At 48.1% G+C, this 17,387-nt stretch overlaps 1 protein-coding gene across 1 annotated transcript in view; it reads right to left on the bottom strand.

The window, feature by feature from the left end:
• LOC138357377 (uncharacterized) overlaps window positions 1–16,856 on the bottom strand; it is a 92,794-nt gene extending 75,938 nt beyond the window's left edge. The window contains exons 1-3 of the mRNA XM_069314072.1: window positions 16,647–16,856; window positions 15,993–16,161; window positions 15,598–15,850 (exon numbers count right to left, since the gene is read on the bottom strand). Coding sequence (XP_069170173.1) covers window positions 15,598–15,850; window positions 15,993–16,161; window positions 16,647–16,841 — 617 coding nt within the window. The 5' untranslated portion in view covers window positions 16,842–16,856. The remainder of the gene's footprint in view (window positions 1–15,597; window positions 15,851–15,992; window positions 16,162–16,646) is intronic.
• Window positions 16,857–17,387: the final 531 nt, after the last annotated feature.

Genomic DNA, 17,387 nt, shown 5'->3' with positions numbered 1-17,387 from the left:
AACTAATAAAACCACTGACTCACTCCAAGCCTTCAGATTGCAGCTCAAGTCATTACTCAAAGCATTCAGCCTTAAGGTTGATATAAATAGTGCTGAGTGGTTAGCTAAAGTTATTGCAAGATGCAAATTACCCAGTGAAACAGTGGATAAGATGTGTACCTTACATAACAAATCTTCCCCTGACAGTTCAGGAGATTACAGAAGGTTTACACTCTGTTGTTGTTTGACAGCGAGCTAATACAGGTGGTAAATAAACCACTAAACCTTCGTTAACCACCCATAACAAGCACTCAAAGGGTACTTTAAGTACTCCAATATGATCTAAACCATCTACCTCCACTCGAAAGTGGAAATGTGGCAGTGTGGGCACATATGCAGTGGGTCCCTCCAAACCTACAGTTACTGTGTCAACCAAATCCTATAGGTGCTGTAGGCTGGATGACATGTTTGTTCTGTAATAAGGAACATTCCATATACCACTGCACTAATTACCCTGATCGTACTACGCATGTAAAACAACTCAAGGAGTTGCATAAATGCACCAAGTGTCTCAGGTCACATAACACCAATACCTGTACAACCCAACTGTGCACCTGCAACAGGTGTAATAAGATACAGCACCACTCTGTACTGCGTAGGAATATAAAATTAAAATCCCCAAATAACAAGGTGAAGGAAGAGACTGCTACCACTGTCCAGTACTACAAAGTACGACAGGATACTGTATAAGTGTCCTATCAACAAAGTCTAAGAATAATGCAACTTTGCCAACTGACTAACATACTATAAAAAACAGAAGGGCTAAGGTCAACACTCGCAGGTTATTTGCCCAAGGGTCTCAAAAACATTTGTCACCCAAGAAGTGGCAGATAAATTAAAATTAATATCTGTTGCACAGGCAAAACTAAATATAACTTTGTTCCTGACCATCACAGAACCCCAAGTCTACAAAGTGGTCCAACCATTGGTTCGTTTAGGCAGCTATGCCCAACTTATACAGGCCATTGTAGTAGACAAAATCCCATCTAACCTATATGTTCATGGTCTAAGAACAACAGCCAAATTCCTACAATAAATGGGAATTAAATTGGCTGACTACAAAATCACATCTGATCATCTCTCCAACATTGGATTCCTTGTTGGTGCAGACTATTGCCATAAATTCATCACTGGACAAACTAAAAGGCAGAGAATGAACCTGGTATTGTCTGCGGGAGGCAATTTGCTCACTGGCCCAGTATTGTGTCTGAAGCAACCCACACTTGTAGGCAACCAACAAGTCAATCCAGTGATGGTTGCGTGACTAGGTGGAGAATAGTCACCATTGTCAACCCATGTCTTGCTATTTTCAAACAATACTGTTTGTTGACCAAGTTGTATAATTGCTGATTTCTGCCACGGTTCCCTCCCGTTGTTTTCCATTTTCTGCATAATTTATACTTTAATCTCAATTAGTATTAAGCTTTAGTCTAAGTGTTTTTTTCCCACACCTTGCCTAAAACGTTGTGCGTATTAGTGGCTTTAGGTATTGTATGTTCTACCTCTATCTATAAATCCAACATTATGTTTAACTCATCTTCTATGTATGTACTTTTACCTGAATAAACATTTTGATTTTGATTTTGATTTGACTTTCGTTCAGAGACATGTCTGAGGATGAGCTTGATCACCTTGTATATAAATTATGGGACCTTGCCACCTTAGGCATTGTCCCTGATCAACCTAGTCCAAATGATGACAGGACTTACTAACCTGGACTTCCTGGACTGTTGTCTACAGGAACAACCAATACTGGGTCAGGTTACCACGGAAGACAAATCATCCTCAGCTACCAGTGAATCATTTCATGGCTCAGAACCAATTAAGGTCTCAGATGTTGCACTTAAATAGGCAACCTGAGAACCTTAAATTGTACCATGATATAATACGACAACAACTAACAAATTTATTGAAGTTGTAACCAATAATGACTGAGGAAGGACACTCTTTGCCTCATCATGCAGTACTGAAATATCAGCCGCTACCCCACTGAGGATAGTATTTAATTGCAGTGCCAAGACCAAGCAGAATAGTTTCTAGTTGTTTAGTTGAATGACTGCCTTCAAACTGGCCATTGCCTGACACAAAGGCTGTACAACATGCTGTTAAAGTTCCGCATAGGGACTTGTGCTTTCACGGCCAATATAAGTAAGGCATTCCTTAGAGTAGGCCTCCAAGAAGAACAGAAATTACACAAGTTCCTATGGATAAAGGATCTTAGTGATCCAAACAGTGAAATAATCACATACAGGTTTGCTTCCGTTTTGTTTGAAGCTACTTCTTCATTTCTGCTTCAAGCAACCTTAGAAACGCATTTGAAGACGTCCAATAGCCCAAATAAAACTGAAATTAGCAATAACCTGTATGTAGACAACTTCCAAGGAACGACCATCAGTGAAAATGAACTGCTTAAAATATATAATGAGGCCAATCGAGAGTAGTTAAAAGCAAATATGCCTCTCCAGTCATGAGCCTCCAATAAAGTAAAATTATATTGAGTCAGAATTTTCCAACTAACAAGTACCTCAAAAGACTAAAGCATTAGGAGTCGAATGGAAAACAACATCTGACCAATTAACAATAAAATCGGCAGAATCAGAAACCATGAACCTAACAATGAGAAAACTACTATCCCAATTCAGCAAATTCTTCGCCTCTTGGAACCATTAAGTCTCAGATTGATAAATGGGAAGTTGATAATGCAGGAATGCTAGCAAGAGAAGATGGGCTGGGATGATCCACTAACACCTGCCTTACAAGAAAAGTGATAGGGAGCTAGTGAAGGATCTAAGTATCCTAAAGTCTGTCAAGTTCCCTCGAAACACAGTACATCAAAATCAACAAATTAAGCTTCATGCATTCTGTGATGCCTCAGGAAAGGCTTATGGAACGATTGCTACCTAGTAACAAACGAGCAAGCAAATTTTCTTACATCAAAAGCCAGGGTGACAACGTTGAAGACACGATCATTGCCACAACTGAAGTTAACTGCCCTACTGCTAGGAGTAAGATTGGGTCATTATCTAACCAAAACCTTAAGTAACATCCACTTTGAAGAAACAGTGGTATGGTCAGATAATGATGCAGTACTGCAGTGGGTGAGAAATAACCATTAGGAACAGTCTCCAAAGAATTCTCAAAGAATTACTCGTTATTGCTATCTAAAATAATTAGACGAGCCAAAACTAAATACTACGAAGATAAATTTACCCAAATAAAGAGCAACATTAAAAAAAACTTGGAGCACAATTTCACAAATATTGGGATCAAAGAAGATTTTAAATAACAAACCAACACTCCTTTCCAATAACGTTGGTCAGCTTTCAGCCTCTGATACTGCTATTGAGTTCAATAGGTTCTTCTCTTCCATTGGTTCATCCCTTGCAAACGATATTCCATCTTCCTGTACTGATGTTAAGGACTATCTTACAGGTAACTATCCAGTCTCTGTACCTAAAGCCTTCTAATTCCACTGACGTCAATGAGATAATCCTTTCCCTTAAAACCAAGTCTAGTGCCCTTGAGGAGATACCAACTTTAATTTACAAAAAAGCCTCCAGATCTTTAGCCCCTGCTATTGCATTGCTCTTCAACAAGTCACTTGAACTCCAAACCTTTCCAGATATTCTAAAAAAAGCGAGAGTAACCCATGTCCACAAATGTGGTGATCTCACAGATGTTAACAACTACAGACCCATATCAATCCTGTCTAACTTGTCAAAAATATTTGAAAAACTAATCTACAAGCAGCTTTACTCTTATCTAGCCAAACACAATATACTTAGCTCTTGTCAATATGGCTTCAGGCCCAAAAAAACAGCGTTGAATGTAATGAAACGCCATTTTCTGGGTGAGACCCGGAGGCTCCCCGGAGCTTTACCGGCTGATATGCTAATGTCAGACTTTGGCATCAGTCATGTGTATGGAGTTCTAGGGCCTACCGGGGACCACGAGCCAGAACCTGGCCCCCTCAGAGAGGCAAGGGGAGCAATGGCCTATAGAAACCCCCGTGTGGTTGGAAGCATTCTATGTCTGCCATCGACCGGGTCGATGGCATCCAGAAAGGTAAGCATTCCAAAACAAACCCCTATTCTAGTGAAAATTGCTACCTAAAGCCGAACTAGTGGATAGAACTCTTCAACAGAAAACAAGGAAACTAGTATGACGTCATACGTCACCGCGCCGCTGTCTGCGCAGCTCCCCCCTCCCCGGGAGGGGGAAGGGGGAGCCCCAGACCTCCCACGCCGGCTATCCACCCATCAGTTCTGAGGCTGGATATCAAAACACGCGAAAAACGCCGACCGGAGGGAGGGAGGGTTGCCGGGGAGCCTCCGGGTCTCACCCAGAAAATGGCGTTTCATTACATTCAACGCTGATTTTCTGGGGGGAGCCTCGTCGGCTCCCCGGAGCTAACTACCCACAGAGGAAGGTCAAAGGGACAGAACCGGGAGGCGGACACCACGTACCCCCCAAGGAGGCGAGACAACCGGCAGTAAACGCCAACCCAAGGCGCCACAGCCCCGAAAATCCCGGGAACACGAGAACCACGAGCAGCAACGCCCTTGCACGAACACTAAAAATCCATGCCCGAAAGACCGCAAGGCCACGTCGCCCAGACGGCAGCGAGAGCAGCGAAGCCACGAACGTCGCAGGCATGAGGGAAGAACACAGGCAGCTTACCCGCAAGAACACGGCTGACCACCCGGGACACTATCACCCGCGAACCGGGAAGAACAGAACCGGATCAACGCAAAATGCGCTCCGGACCCAAACGCCATGGCACGCAAACAACAGCGGAGGGCCGCCACTGAACACAAAAACGACACACCCCCGGCCCGACCAACGAAGCACCAACAAACCCTGGACCCCTCCAGAATGCAGCAGCCCCACCCCGTGCCAAAAAAGATGGAGACTGATGCCACCAAACAACCAAAACGCTAAAACCGAAGGAGCAAGGAAACTCCGACTCGACCCCCAGAGGCAAAGGCCCAAAGGAAAGAGCCGACGAAAAAAAACACCGGAACCGAAGGGGCACTACCAACCGAGGAGAAGACAGAGCACGCTGACCAGAGACCAGGATGGTGCAAGCGGCGCATGAACAGGCCGGAGGTGAAACGACGCACAAGACAGCTGACTAACGGTGTAGAAGCAACACCAAGACCGAAAGCAAGCTGAAGCAGCTCCGCCCGCGCCGCATGAAAAGAGGCGACAGTATGTGGCAAGACGACGGCCCCCAACCCCCACCAGAAAACCAAGCCGAGAGTAAACCAAGCTAACAAGAGTAACCACCGAAGAAGGGACAGGAAAAGGAAGGACCGCCAAAATACCCCATACTGCCGCCAAGAGAAGCACGCAGGTGGGACACCTACCACGAAGCCAACCGACCACCAACCGGAGGCGAGACCGCGAGGCAGAATATAAGCAGCCCCAACAAGGCCCCTCCGAGCCCAGGAAAAAGGGGGAGCCGCGGGAAGATCTCGGGCGCGACCACAGAAACCCAGGCGGCACAAGGAGATGGAACGTCTGCCGAACAGAAAAACTCCCCAAAGCATGCAAGCCCGCCAGGAGTTCAGAAACGACGAGTCCGACGCGAGACATCGCAAGACCCCCCCCCCCAAAAAAAAAAACCGGCAGGGCAAGCTAAGAAACCAAAGAAGGCGGAAGGGTCGCCGCCAGAACAGTACCCGAACCAAGGGGTACAAACAACTGCAATAGACCGAGACAAAGAAGCAGAACACAGGACACAGGCTGACCAATGCCTAAGAACACACGCAGAACATCCCTGCTGCAGAGGAGGCAGGAAGAAAGAGCAGAAGCACAAAAACCCCAGGAGAACAACCAGGGGTGGACAATCAGGCAGGGACAGAAAAACCCCCACGCAATCCTCAGGCACAAAACGGCAGCAAAGTGCCACTCCACAACCGGACACAGGAACAAGGACACGTCACCGTGAAACACGGTACCAATGCACACGTGCAGCAGCAGCAACAGACACCACTGCAACATGCATCAGCCGAAGAACTGATGGGTGGATAGCCGGCGTGGGAGGTCTGGGGCTCCCCCTTCCCCCTCCCAGGGAGGGGGGAGCTGCGCAGACAGCGGCGCAGTGACGTATGACGTCATACTAGTTTCCTTGTTTTCTGTTGAAGAGTTCTATCCACTAGTTCGGCTTTAGGTAGCAAGTTTCACCAGAATAGGGGTTTGTTTTGGAATGCTTACCTTTCTGGATGCTTGACCCGGTCGATGGCAGACATAGAATGCTTCCAACCACACGGGGGTTTCTATAGGCCATTGCTCCCCTTGCCTCTCTGAGGGGGCCAGGTTCTGGCTCGAGGTCCCCGGTAGGCCCTAGAACTCCATACACCTGACTGATGCCAAAGTCTGACATTAGCATATCAGCCGGTAAAGTTCCGGGGAGCCGACGGGGCTCCCCCCAGAAAAAACACTAACGATGCACTTATTAGTATGATTAACTTGATTCATGCAGCTCTTGATAAAAATGAGTTCCCTGTTGGGTTATTTGTGGACCTGCGTAAGGCTTTTGACACTGTCAGCCACCAAAACCTTCTTCTTAAATTACATCATTATGGAGTCAGAGGACACTCCCTGCAATACCTCAAATCTTACCTTACTGACAGGCTCCAGTATGTTTCTGTGAATAATTCAATTTCTCCCACCCTACCCATCAACACTGGTGTTCCTCAGGGCAGCATACTTGGCCCTCTCCTCTTTCTCATCTACATTAATGACCTTCCAAATACCTCCCAACACCTCAAACCAATTCTATTTGCTGACGACGCAACCTTCATTTACTCCAGTCCTGAACCCCTTGCTCTAAAAGCCACAGTAAATACTGAGCTAAATAAAGTCCATCTTTGGCTATCTGCCAACAAACTCACCCTTAACATTGATAAAACTTTCTATATTCTGTTTGCCAATAAATCCTCTAATCAAATAAATCTCAAAATAAACAATACCCAAATTTGTAACAAATTAGATGGTAAATTCCTTGGCGTTCTCATTGACCACAAGCTGAATTTCCAGAGACACATTCTAAATATATCAAAAAACCAGCGTTGAATGTAATGAAACGCCATTTTCTGGGCGAGTCCCGGAGGCTCCCCGGAGCTTTACCGGCCGATATGCTAATGTCAGACTTTGGCATCAGTCATGTGTATGGAGTTCTAGGGCCTACCGGGGACCTCGAGCCAGAACCTGGCCCCCTCAGAGAGGCAAGGGGAGCAATGGCCTATAGAAACCCCCGTGTGGTTGGAAGCATTCTATGTCTGCCATCGACCGGGTCAAGCATCCAGAAAGGTAAGCATTCCAAAACAAACCCCTATTCTGGTGAAAATTGCTACCTAAGCCGAACTAGTGGATAGAACTCTTCAACAGAAAACAAGGAAACTAGTATGACGTCATACGTCACCGCGCCGCTGTCTGCGCAGCTCCCCCCTCCCCGGGAGGGGGAAGGGGGAGCCCCAGACCTCCCACGCCGGCTATCCACCCATCAGTTCTGAGGCTGGATGTCAAAACACGCGAAAAACGCCGACCGGAAGGAGGGAGGGTTGCCGGGGAGCCTCCGGGTCTCACCCAGAAAATGGCGTTTCATTACATTCAACGCTGGTTTTCTGGGGGGAGCCCCGTCGGCTCCCCGGAGCTAACTACCCACAGAGAAAGGTCAAAGGGACAAACCGGGAGGCGGACACCACGCACCCCCCAAGGAGGCGAGACAACCGGCAGCAAACGCCAACCCAAGGCGCCACAGCCCCGAAAATCCCGGGAACACGAGAACCACGAGCAGCAAGGCCTCTGCACGAACACCAAAAATCCATGCCCGAAAGACTGCAAGGCCACGTCGCCCAGACAGCAGCGAGAGCAGCGAAGCCACGAACGCCACAATCATGAGGGAAGAACACAGGCAGCTTACCCGCAAGAACACGGCTGACCACCCGGGACACCATCACCCGCGAACCGGGAAGAACAGAACCGGATCAACGCAAAATGCGCTCCGGACCCAAACGCCGTGGCACGCAAACAACAGCGGAGGGCCGCCACTGAACACAAAAATGACACACCCCCGGCCCGACCAACGAAGCACCAACAAACCCTGGACCCCCCAGAATGCAGCAGCCCCACCCAGTGCCAGAAAAGATGGAGACTGCTGCCATCAAACAACCAAAACGCTAAAACCGAAGGAGCAAGAAAACTCAGCGAACCGACCCCCAGAGGCAAAGGCCCAAAGGAAAGAGCCGACGAAAAAACACACCGGAACCGAAGGGGCACTACCAACCGAGGAGAAGACAGAGCACGCTGACCAGAGACCAGGATGGTGCAAGTGGCGCACGAACAGGCCGGAGGTGAAACGACGCACAAGACAGCTGACTAACGGTGAAGAAGCAACACCAAGACCGAAAGCAAGCTGAAGCGGCTCCGCCTGCGCCGCATGAAAAGAGGCGACAGTATGTGGCAAGACGACGGCCCCCAACCCCCACTAGAAAACCAAGCCGAGAGTAAACCAAGCTAACAAGAGTAACCACCTAAGAAGGGACAGGAAAAGGAAGGACCGCCAAAATACCCATACTGCCGCCAAGAGAAGCACGCAGGTGGGACACCGACCACGAAGCCACCCGACCACCAACCGGAGGCGAGACCACGAGGCAGAACATAAGCAGCCCCGACAAGGCCCCCCCGAGCCCAGAAAAAAGGCAGAGCCGCGAGAAGATCTCGGGCGCGACCACCCGAAACCCAGGCGGCACAAGGAGATGGAACGTCTGCCGAACAGAAAAACTCCCCAAAGCATGCAAGCCCGCCAGGAGTTCAGAAACGACTGGTCCGACGCGAGACATCGCAAGAACCACCCCCCCCCCCCAAAAAAAAAAACAACAACCGGCAGGGCAAGCTAGGAAAACCAAAGAAGGCGGAAGGGTCGCCGCCAGAACAGGACCCGAACCAAGGGGCACGAACAACTGCAATAGACCGAGACAAAGAAGCACATCACAGGACACAGGCTGACCAACGCCTAAGAACACACGCAGAACATCCCTGCTGCAAAGGAGGCAGGAAGAAAGAGCAGAAGCACAAAAAAAACCAGGAGAACAACCAGGGGTGGACAATCAGGCAGGGACAAAAACCCCACGCAATCCCCAGGCACAAAACGGCAGCAAAGTGCCACTCCACAACCAGACACAGGAACAAGGACACGCCACCGTGAAACACGGTACCAATGCACACGTGCAGCAGCAGCAACAGGCACCACTGCAACATGCAACATGTAAATAGCAACTCCCCTCTGCAAAGGCAGAGAACGGAGCAGGCAGACCCCAGACAGGGCCAACGGAGACACGACAAAACCCAGCAGGCCCAGAAACCTGCACCAGGCGACCGACGGCGGAGAAACCCCGCTCGATACCTGCTGGATGAGGTACTGGAAGCTCTTTTACACCTGAAGCCCGGCCCAAGGTCAGACCAGACCGGCCAGAGGATGGCCCATCAGGCAGCTGCTAGGAGCAGTCCACCGGCCCACATACCCCCACAACCAGTTCGGGCCGGAACTGCCATACGAAAACAGGCCAGTGCGCCCTGGAAGTCCACGGACGAACCAGCAAGAAGGCTTATGCTCGCAAGTAGGTCGCGTAACAAGCACAGACCACTGATGGTAATACAGTGTTCCCCAAAAGTGCCAATAGCACCACTGCACTCCACTGGTACTATCCCGCAAGTTCTACCAGATAGGCGGGACCCAAGAGCCAGAGCTCAAATCCTGCAAGCACAGCCAGGAGCCTCACCAGGGGAGTACAGAACCAACCCTACAACCCCCACACCTCACAACATTAAAAAAAAGGAGGGTCCCCTGAATGACTCCAGCATGGGTTGGACATGCACATGAGGGGGACAGGAAGGGGTGATAAAGGGACAGTCACTGGTGTGCGAACGGTCTCAGTCGTACAAAAATATACCTAAATAAAGACAGGTATATAAACACCGCCGCATCCAGCGCCCGGCCAAAAGACGCCAGACCGCAGAAACTCACCTGGCGAATGGTGGCATGAACTTGACACGACTCAACCGTGCCCAGAAGAACTTGGGAGCACCGCCAGGTGAAGACGCCAGAGCCGGACCCTGCCGGACCCGCAGGAGAACAGGGAGAGGCGAAGGAGGCGGTCCACACCCATGACAGGGAAAACCGCGGTGTCCTCCCCACAACTGGGAACCAGGACACCCCCGGCGCGAAGGGGCACATACCGCAGCCAGGGAGAAGAACGAGAGGCGAAGCACTGTAGCAAAAAAGGGCGCAAACCCCAGCACTGAAACACCGCCCAGACCAAAACAAACTCCACGGCGCATGCGCATAACACGCTGGCCGAACCGCACACCCTCCCTGTGGGAAGGCGCCAGCCAGGACTACTGCACGAGAAAAGGAGCCAAAAGAGCCCAACCGGGCGACAAGTAGCCCAACCGGGCGACAAGTAGCCCAACAGGGCGACAAGTAGCCCAACAGGGCGACAAGTAGCCCAACAGGGCGACAAGTAGCCCAACAGGGCGACAAGTAGCCCAACAGGGCGACAAGTAGCCCAACAGGGCGACAAGTAGCCCAACAGGGCGACAAGTAGCCCAACAGGGCGACAAGTAGCCCAACAGGGCGACAAGTAGCCCAACAGGGCGACAAGTAGCCCAACAGGGCGACAAGTAGCCCAACAGGGCGACAAGTAGCCCAACAGGGCGACAAGTAGCCCAACAGGGCGACAAGTAGCCCAACAGGGCGACAAGTAGCCCAACAGGGCGACAAGTAGCCCAACAGGGCGACAAGTAGCCCAACAGGGCGACAAGTAGCCCAACAGGGCGACAAGTAGCCCAACAGGGCGACAAGTAGCCCAACAGGGCGACAAGAACGAGGAGCCGACATACGTTCCAATAATGCGGGAAGTAGCGAAAAACCTTCCCATACCCTCGAGAACACAGAAGCCAACACTAGTCCCAAAGGCACACGAAGACGCAGGCGCACCCGATATCAGAAGTCACGCAGAACCCCATCGAACGGGGAAACATGACAAAAACACCGTCCCAAATAGGGGGGGAGGAAACATCCACCCACAGGACGGAACCAACCGACTCAAAGGCCAAGGAACCAAGCCCGGGGAGGGGCCGACGTCCAACAGCACGTACGGCGAGTGGGGAGGAAAGACCCCACTTCGCGTAACCACAAGCCCCACCTAGAGGGGGATAAAAACCCCCACGGGGTCTAACGGGGCCAAGGCCCCCCCAAGTCAGCCCCTCCCCAGCCCCGGGAACCTACACGACAGGCCCCGGGGCCGAGCCGTTCCCCCAAAGCCCCGGCCGTACCAGAAAACCGGGGCAGCCGTGAAAACACTAAGGAAGGGAGCCCACTGGCAGACTCATACAACACGGCTGGAGGAACAGGCCCAAATGCCCCCGTCACTACCCCGGAAGGGGAATTCCCCGAGACTGTCCGAGTCTCAACACCACCAAAAACCCCGCCCCGAACCTACAGACGGTAAGGAACCGGATGCAGGCAGGAAGGGTGAACCAGGGGAAAGACAAGGGGGCGTGGATGGAACCGAAGCAACCAACACCCCCAAGTCCCAAAATGAACAACAACGGGGCAGCCCCGGGGCTCCCGGGGAGGAAACCACGAGAACGTTGCCACCACCAAGGCTCAAGTGCAACGCCCCTGCTGCCCGAACCCGCTTTGTTAGCACAACTGGGTAACCGAGCCACAACGAGCAACCAAACTCGCAGGACTCCGGGTCGAAGGTGTCACCGACCCCACAGGCAGCAGACGGAGGCAAAACAGAGAGTCACCCAGAGACAAAAGGTGAGAGCAACCCTCAAACTCGCTGGAAGCGAGGGGGGGACTCTGGGGTCACATCCATCGGACCCGGGCGCCCCCAGGGGTTTCCCAGGGTCCCGAGCGTTTACTTTAAGAGGACTCGCGCTCAGGTAATCCCAGGCAGGGTACTGCTAACCGGCACCCAAAGCTACCAAACAACTTTCTAAGAGCTGAACCCCCGGGACGTGTACACTCACGGGGACCTAGCAGGGGGTACCACTAGAAAATACTCAGAACACAAGGGACACAAGGGGCATGAACGAAGGCAGACCCCCCCCCCCACCAGGTAGAGAACAAAAAGAAAAAGAAACCCCGCAAGAGGACAGTGTACCCAAGCGGAACAGAGCCGGCCGCTATGATTGGTAAAGACAAGCTGCACAGTACCCCGCGCCCCACCAGTGCAAAAACTGCCCCTTACTCTAAGGCGAACAAGGGAGACAGAACACCCGAGCACACAAAGAGCGGCCGAAAACCAAGCAGTAAACGGCCAAGCAGGGGCAGGACCCAAGGAACTTGTGGAAGGTGGCCCCAAGCCCCAAGGGCAGTACTTACAGGGCACCTAGGGAAGGGAACCCTAGGCGCATGCAGCCCGAGTACTGAAGAATCACTCCCGGCTCACACACCACCTAGAAAACAGACACCACACTCTAGGTACAGTGCTGAAACAACCACTGGAGCCGGAGCACATAACCATTGCCTATAGCATCAGCCGAAGAACTGATGGGTGGATAGCCGGCGTGGGAGGTCTGGGGCTCCCCCTTCCCCCTCCCGGGGAGGGGGGAGCTGCGCAGACAGCGGCGTGGTGACGTATGACGTCATACTAGTTTCCTTGTTTTCTGTTGAAGAGTTCTATCCACTAGTTCGGCTTAGGTAGCAATTTTCACCAGAATAGGGGTTTGTTTTGGAATGCTTACCTTTCTGGATGCTTGACCCGGTCGATGGCAGACATAGAATGCTTCCAACCACACGGGGGTTTCTATAGGCCATTGCTCCCCTTGCCTCTCTGAGGGGGCCAGGTTCTGGCCGTGGTCCCCGGTAGGCCCTAGAACTCCATACACATGACTGATGCCAAAGTCTGACATTAGCATATCATCCGGTAAAGCTCCGGGGAGCCGACGGGGCTTCCCCCAGAAAAAGTTTCAAAAACTGTTAGCATTCTTTCTAAGATCAGATATTATGTATCCCGCCCTGCCCTAGTGACTATTACTCCCTCATCTATCCATATCTCAACTATGGTATTTGTGCTTGGGGTTCTACTACCCAAAATCATTTACGTCCTCTAATTACTCAACACAAAGCTGCTATTAGGACAATATCCCACTCTGGCCCCAGACATCACTCGGTACCCCTTCTCAAATCTCTGAATATGTTAGATATTAAGTCACTGCACATTCTCTCATGTGTATTATACATATATAAAACGCTGAACTGTAATGCCAATCCTGACCTCAAAAGCGCCATTGAAGGTTGTAACAGAACCCATGAGCATCACACCAGAAATAAATTCAGTTTTGATATTCCAAGAGTACGACTTAATCAAACTAGAAATGCTCTACAAATCAAGGGGCCCAGAATGTGGAATGACCTTCCCAACCATGTTAAAGACTGCACCTCTCTCAACCAGTTTAAGATAAAAACGAAGCACTACCTAATAAATTCCCTGTAACCTACCTTACCCCTCTATTGTCAATCCATGTCTGTTTTTTTTAAACAACGCTGTTTGTCGACCTAATTGTATTTGTGCTGCTTTTTCAGCCATGTTCCCCCCTTTTTTATCTCTATTTTTATTTGTTCTCAACACATTTTATTCTTTATACTCAATTAGTATTAAGCTTTAGTCATTAATGTTTTTCATGCCCGAAACGCTTTGCGTAATAGTGGCTTTAGACATTGTATGTACTAGCTCTATCTATAATTCCATCAATCTTTGTAAAATCTCTTGTAGTTATGTATCTTACCTAAATAAACATTTATTTATTTATTATTTATTATAACAATAGCAAAACTTCTTACGTGAGTAACCGCGTTAAGGAAATTAGAGAGTTGTCAGCAGGGTACAAACTGAGATATATACCCACCAACAAGAACCCAGTTGACTATCTCTCCAGAGGCCTGATGTTGAAACAATTGTCCAGAACTGAAATGGGATTCCATGGATCTCAGTGGCTAGTCAGTGACCAGTGGCCTAAACAAAAGCCACAAATCATTGTGACAATGTCACTGCTCCCACCAAGATACCAGAACCACCCATGACTGGTAATTGATCATAATCGGTATTCTGATTTTAAACTATTAGGTGTCACACAAAGGACGTTTGATTTCTTGAAGAAAATAGGAATCAAATATCAATTGCCTTGTCCCTTAAAATACTGGGTCAAAAGGGCACAAAGTGAAACATTCGGGATGAATTTTGAAAACGTTCTAAGAAACTTGAAAATGATCTGGGTCTCTAGATCGACCAAGACAGTTATTGCATATTTTAAGGTGCGGGGGTCGCTTACAGTATGCCAAAATAGACCTCGAAGTAAAACATCCAATGTTTCTTCCCCGTCGTCTGGTCAATGCATCTAGCTTTCTCAAGGTCGCCAGACTGTAAGGTTCATAAAATCTTGTGTAGTCTGCCGAAGGTACGACGCTCGGGTTTGTCCTCATCCAGGACCTCGGCCACCACTCCCTAATGAACGAGTTGTCCACCTTCGTCCCTTTGAGACCACTGGTGTAGACTACACAGGAGCTCTAACTAACAGGCACTAGGGACAAAATCCCTGTGAATGCATACAATTGCCTGTTCGCCTGTGCCACCACAAGAGGACTGGTGGCACACTCACTTAGTGAGTGTGAATATCACTTAGACGTGATTTTCCATATATGAGTGCAGAGGCATTCATGCAGACCTTTTGCAGGTTTGCTGCCTGTCGATCCTCCCCCATCTTGATGATCTCAGACAATGGGTCCAACTTGTTGGCAGGGAAAGCATGTCTGAGGGAGGTCTGGAACCACCCAGTAGTTCCAGACTTCTGGGTGAAGGACTACGTCCTCTCCTCCATCTACTATCATGATCACCTGCTCTCTCCAGATCTTTAGCAATGAATCTTTGTATTTGTCTGTATTAACTTCTTTACCTTGCCTCTTAGTACTCTGTCATATTTTGCTGTTCTACTGAGAGGTCTGGGGAGATGTGGACTTGGTTATACCCTTCAAGATCTTTAAGTTTGTGCACACGGTTGAGTATCCTTCTTCTGTGCTCAAAGTTTGCAGTGGTTATGCGTACCAGATTTGCTTCAGGTTTACCTAACCTCCCAAAATTGATTATACTAAGATTCTCTTCATTGTCCATCAGTTTCACTATCATTTCCGTGATGACTTCCTGATCATTCTTACCCTCTTCTTTTGCTAAGTTCCTTATGGAAGTAGCTCAGTATCCTTATCCTCCTTATGAAAGTATCCTTAATTAATTAAAGGATAGTATCCTTTAAATAGTAAGATAGTAAGTAGAAAAGATAGTGTGATAAGATAGTAAAGTATCCTTATTTAAAAGTATCTCAGTAAGGAGCAGTTGAGCTGTCTTGCTGCCAGACAAAAACAAAAAAATATTCTCTGAAACCCAGAGAAACCAATAGTAAATTAAGGTAAAACTTTATGCAGTACATGTATATAAGCTGTGCTGTTTAATGACAAAAATAAGGATGTAGAGACAAATAAAATACCTTTCTAGTGGAGTACAAGAAGAATTAATATTCATCAAGGGTTCGTATTCAGATAGTGTCTCATGTTGTGGACCTGTGGGGTTGATGTTAACACTAGATGTGACGCCATCGATCTTAGTGTCACTTTGAGGCTTTTCATGGAGGTACTTGACAGTAGCTTTAAATTGGTGGCGGCGTGTCAACTTTCTCATGAGCATTGTGTCACTATATTCTTCATCTTCTACATCCAGTTCTTCATCCATCATTATTTCCCCTGGAAAAATAAATTGAGAAAATGTTTATATTTTGTAATACTAGTAAATACTGTTTACAGGACACTATATTTTTACTTCCATATTTCATATTCAACCAATGTTAAACGCTTAAAATGTATGCTAAAATGAAATCCATCATACCAATATTCGAATTTTGTAAGAGCTGAGATTCTGGGGGTTCAGTGAGAGGAGGCCATTCCTCTCTGCCTTGTAGTTCGGATTGAAGTTTAGTGTGAAGTGAACGTGACCGACAGATGATCTGGAACCATGGCATCACGTACCGTTGCATCACACCGTACAGCAGCCACCTCTAGAACACACACATCTATTCACATCTTATAATACAAAAAAATCATCCTGTGTAAAATTAATACTTTCTCAAAAGTTTTTACAGAAATCCTCTACTGTACCATGATGTGCATTAACAGTTTTGTCTTTGGCAATGATGAGGTAAATATAATATAAAGTTGGCATATTGGAAGATCTTAAATTAAAATATTAATATTCCTGTAGTCTGGCCTAAGTTGAAGTAACAATTAGGTTAACAAATTGATATTTTTTTGTAGCAAGATAAACTTCTCAGCTAAATAAAGATATGTCTCATTAAACTATTTTCTTTCTATATTCAAGGCAAGACTGTCTTATGAACGCACATGCTTGCTAATCTTAACCAGATCTTCAATTTTCTGCAAAATACTTTAAAAAGTATAATGTAAAATATACTCAGATGCACATTTTGTCTTGGTGTCTTTCTGACCTTAAACACATAAGAAAATGCAACTGAACATGTTATACCTCCCATATGAAGCAGACAGCACAGTTAATGCATGCAGCAAAGAAGAGCACACCAGAGAAGCCAGCATCGGGAATGCTTCGCAAGGCAAGCAAGTCTATGAGCCACGTCCCCTTGTAGAAGGTGACAAATATGGTGAATATTGTTGTCACCAGCAGGTACACAGTCAACAGGTCTGTAGATAGTGATAAATACATATAGAATAATGAATAAGATTTAACAGAAAATTAGACTGGATGGAAAATTAGGTCGAGTATATAGCTATTATAATATTTATCCTCTGTTCACCCATCAGTGAATGGGTACCTGGATGTTAAATGATTTGATGGGTCGTATTCTGCGGGAAAAAAATAGTATTAAGGACGTGCTCGAAACGTTTTGCATGCTAGTGGCTTTACAAGAATGTAAGCACTCATGTGTATAAGGGGGCCTGACAGCTGAGTGGACTGAACTCGGGATTCATAGTCCTAAGGTTCCGGGTCCGATCCCCGGTAGAGGCGGAAACAATTGGGCAGAAGTTTCTTTTAACATGATCCCTTGTTAACCTAACAGTAAATTGGTACCTGGGAGTTAGACAGCTGCTACGGGCTACTTCCTGGGGGGTGTAAAAAAAAAAAAGACCGGACGAGACGCTAAGACCCGAAATTATCTCAAGATATATCTCTCTTAATGAACTCCACAAATGGACTGATGACTGGCAAATGCTTTTTAATGTTCCTATTATGAGAGTAGATTCAAAGAAG

Source organism: Procambarus clarkii, chromosome 78 (assembly GCF_040958095.1).
Source record: "Procambarus clarkii isolate CNS0578487 chromosome 78, FALCON_Pclarkii_2.0, whole genome shotgun sequence".
NCBI lineage: Eukaryota > Metazoa > Arthropoda > Malacostraca > Decapoda > Cambaridae > Procambarus > Procambarus clarkii.
Note: the sequence above shows the minus strand (reverse complement) of the source record. Positions and strands in the feature narration are given on the sequence as shown.